At 58.1% G+C, this 1,521-nt stretch overlaps 1 protein-coding gene across 1 annotated transcript; it reads right to left on the bottom strand.

Annotated features, from left to right (window-relative positions):
• Positions 1-6: 6 nt before the first annotated feature.
• Positions 7-1,428, bottom strand: KXD1 (KxDL motif containing 1). Its single transcript, XM_035898169.1, has 3 exons — positions 1,184-1,428; positions 677-723; positions 7-277 (listed from the first exon to the last, which is right to left on the bottom strand). The coding sequence occupies exons 1-3, from the start codon at positions 1,306-1,308 to the stop codon at positions 42-44; spliced, it is 408 nt and encodes a 135-aa protein (XP_035754062.1). The 5' UTR covers positions 1,309-1,428; the 3' UTR covers positions 7-41.
• Positions 1,429-1,521: the final 93 nt, after the last annotated feature.

Genomic DNA, 1,521 nt, shown 5'->3' with positions numbered 1-1,521 from the left:
TTCTCCAGGGGCAGGAGGCGGCGGTGCAGGACCTGCACACCCTAGTCCAGGTCATTGGCCACGTCTTCATCTGTGAGACTCTGTCCGTTCACAGCCGGTAAATCGTACTGGCCTTGGGATAGATCTTCAAAATCCTGACTCATGGTGGGAGAGATGATGTCAGGGCTGGTGTCGCAGGACTCCGTGGTCTGTTCAGAGGTAGCGATGGTGGTCGTCGTGCTTTTTGGGACAGGGTCGAAGTCATCATCGTCTTCTAGGATGGGAGATTCGTGGATGTCTGGAAGGGAAGCCACAAACGTTAGTTTTGCTGCTGCGGCCACGCAAGGCAAGGCACTGACGGTGCGACACCAGGTACGAGAGACGCCCCAGCAGAACAGTTTGGTAATTTCTAATTCTAAGTTTTGACTGCTTGTAGCAGCAGTCAATTAAAAAAAGAAAAAGAAAAAACAATGCCACATAACTAGCAGCCGCTCATTAACTTCTTGCATCTGCATTTAATATAATCAAGACGCTTTCCAGGCTTTCAGCACAGTGGCCATGTGCTGGTGCGTGCGCCTGCATGTCTCTTCGACTTCTCCCAACTCCCGAGAGCCACCTCACGTGTTCTGAGGGAAAGGGACGCCGTGCACAGGAAGAAACCCCAGGGAAAATCCACGCATCGGAGGGAATCACTCACTGCTGAAGGCCTCCGGGTACTGCTTCGCCAGCTTCCCTTTCAGCGTCCTGGGGGAGGAGAGGGCGAGCTGAAGCTCACGGGAAAGCAGAGATCCGGAGCCGAGCTGCCCGGCTGCCGCTCTCCGATATTTATGGACAATGTAAATGAATTCCCGGGGGTTCCTCAGGCTGAGGGGCTCCCTCCCAGCCCCCCGAGTGCTCCCATCGCCCCTCAGCACACTGGGCGTTTCTCAGAGTCCCACGTTTCGTGACTGTCCCGGTTGGAGCAGAAGTGCCGGAACCCCAAAGCTCCGGCCTCCGCGGCTCCTCTCCCGCTGCCTCCCCACGTCACTTGGCTGCTCATTTTCCCCTCTCCAAGCATTTTTACTTCTAAAATGTTTACCTCCACACCAAACTCCTCACTCGCCTCCCGCTCTACCACACCCTGCGGCCCACCTAGCCCCCCCCCTGCCCTCTCCGCCCTGCCTCCCTCCCCGTCAGCAGCGCCGTTCCCGTCCCCGCTGCCCACCGGATCCGGCGGAAGATGCTGTCCAGGTCCTTCTTCATTTCCACCAGCGTCTTGGTGTGGTGGAGGAAACGCTCGTTCATCTGCTGCATGCGGATGCTGGAGAGGTTGTTGAAGTTGAGCAGCATCTCGTTGGTTTTCTCAAATCGATCCAACCTGCCCGGGGCGGGAGGAAGCAGAGCGAGCTCGACAAGGCTCCCGGGAGGCTCCCCGGTGCTGGGACGGGGTCCCCACGGGCCGGTTCCCCCAGGACTCACATGTTTTTTTGGGCCAGGATGATGGCGTTGACATCCTCGGCGTTGACCATGCCCAGCACCCGCCCGCAGAACACCTGCGAGGCC

The sequence above is a fragment of the Egretta garzetta genome, unplaced genomic scaffold, assembly GCF_000687185.1.
Source record: "Egretta garzetta isolate BGI_Z169 unplaced genomic scaffold, ASM68718v1 scaffold567, whole genome shotgun sequence".
NCBI lineage: Eukaryota > Metazoa > Chordata > Aves > Pelecaniformes > Ardeidae > Egretta > Egretta garzetta.
This window is presented reverse-complemented; position numbering and strand designations above follow the sequence as displayed.

What these genes read in the sequence shown, in the direction of transcription:
- KXD1 (XM_035898169.1), bottom strand. Translation starts at nt 1,308, where the DNA reads ATGCTGCTCAACTTCAACAACCTCTCCAGCATCCGCATGCAGCAGATG. An exon ending in AGCATCTTCCGCCGGATCCG is followed by an intron (nt 724 to 1,183) that starts GTGGGCAGCGGG and finishes CTCCTCCCCCAG; the next exon opens with GACGCTGAAAGGGAAGCTGG. An exon ending in GTACCCGGAGGCCTTCAGCA is followed by an intron (nt 278 to 676) that starts GTGAGTGATTCC and finishes CTTCCCTTCCAG; the next exon opens with ACATCCACGAATCTCCCATC.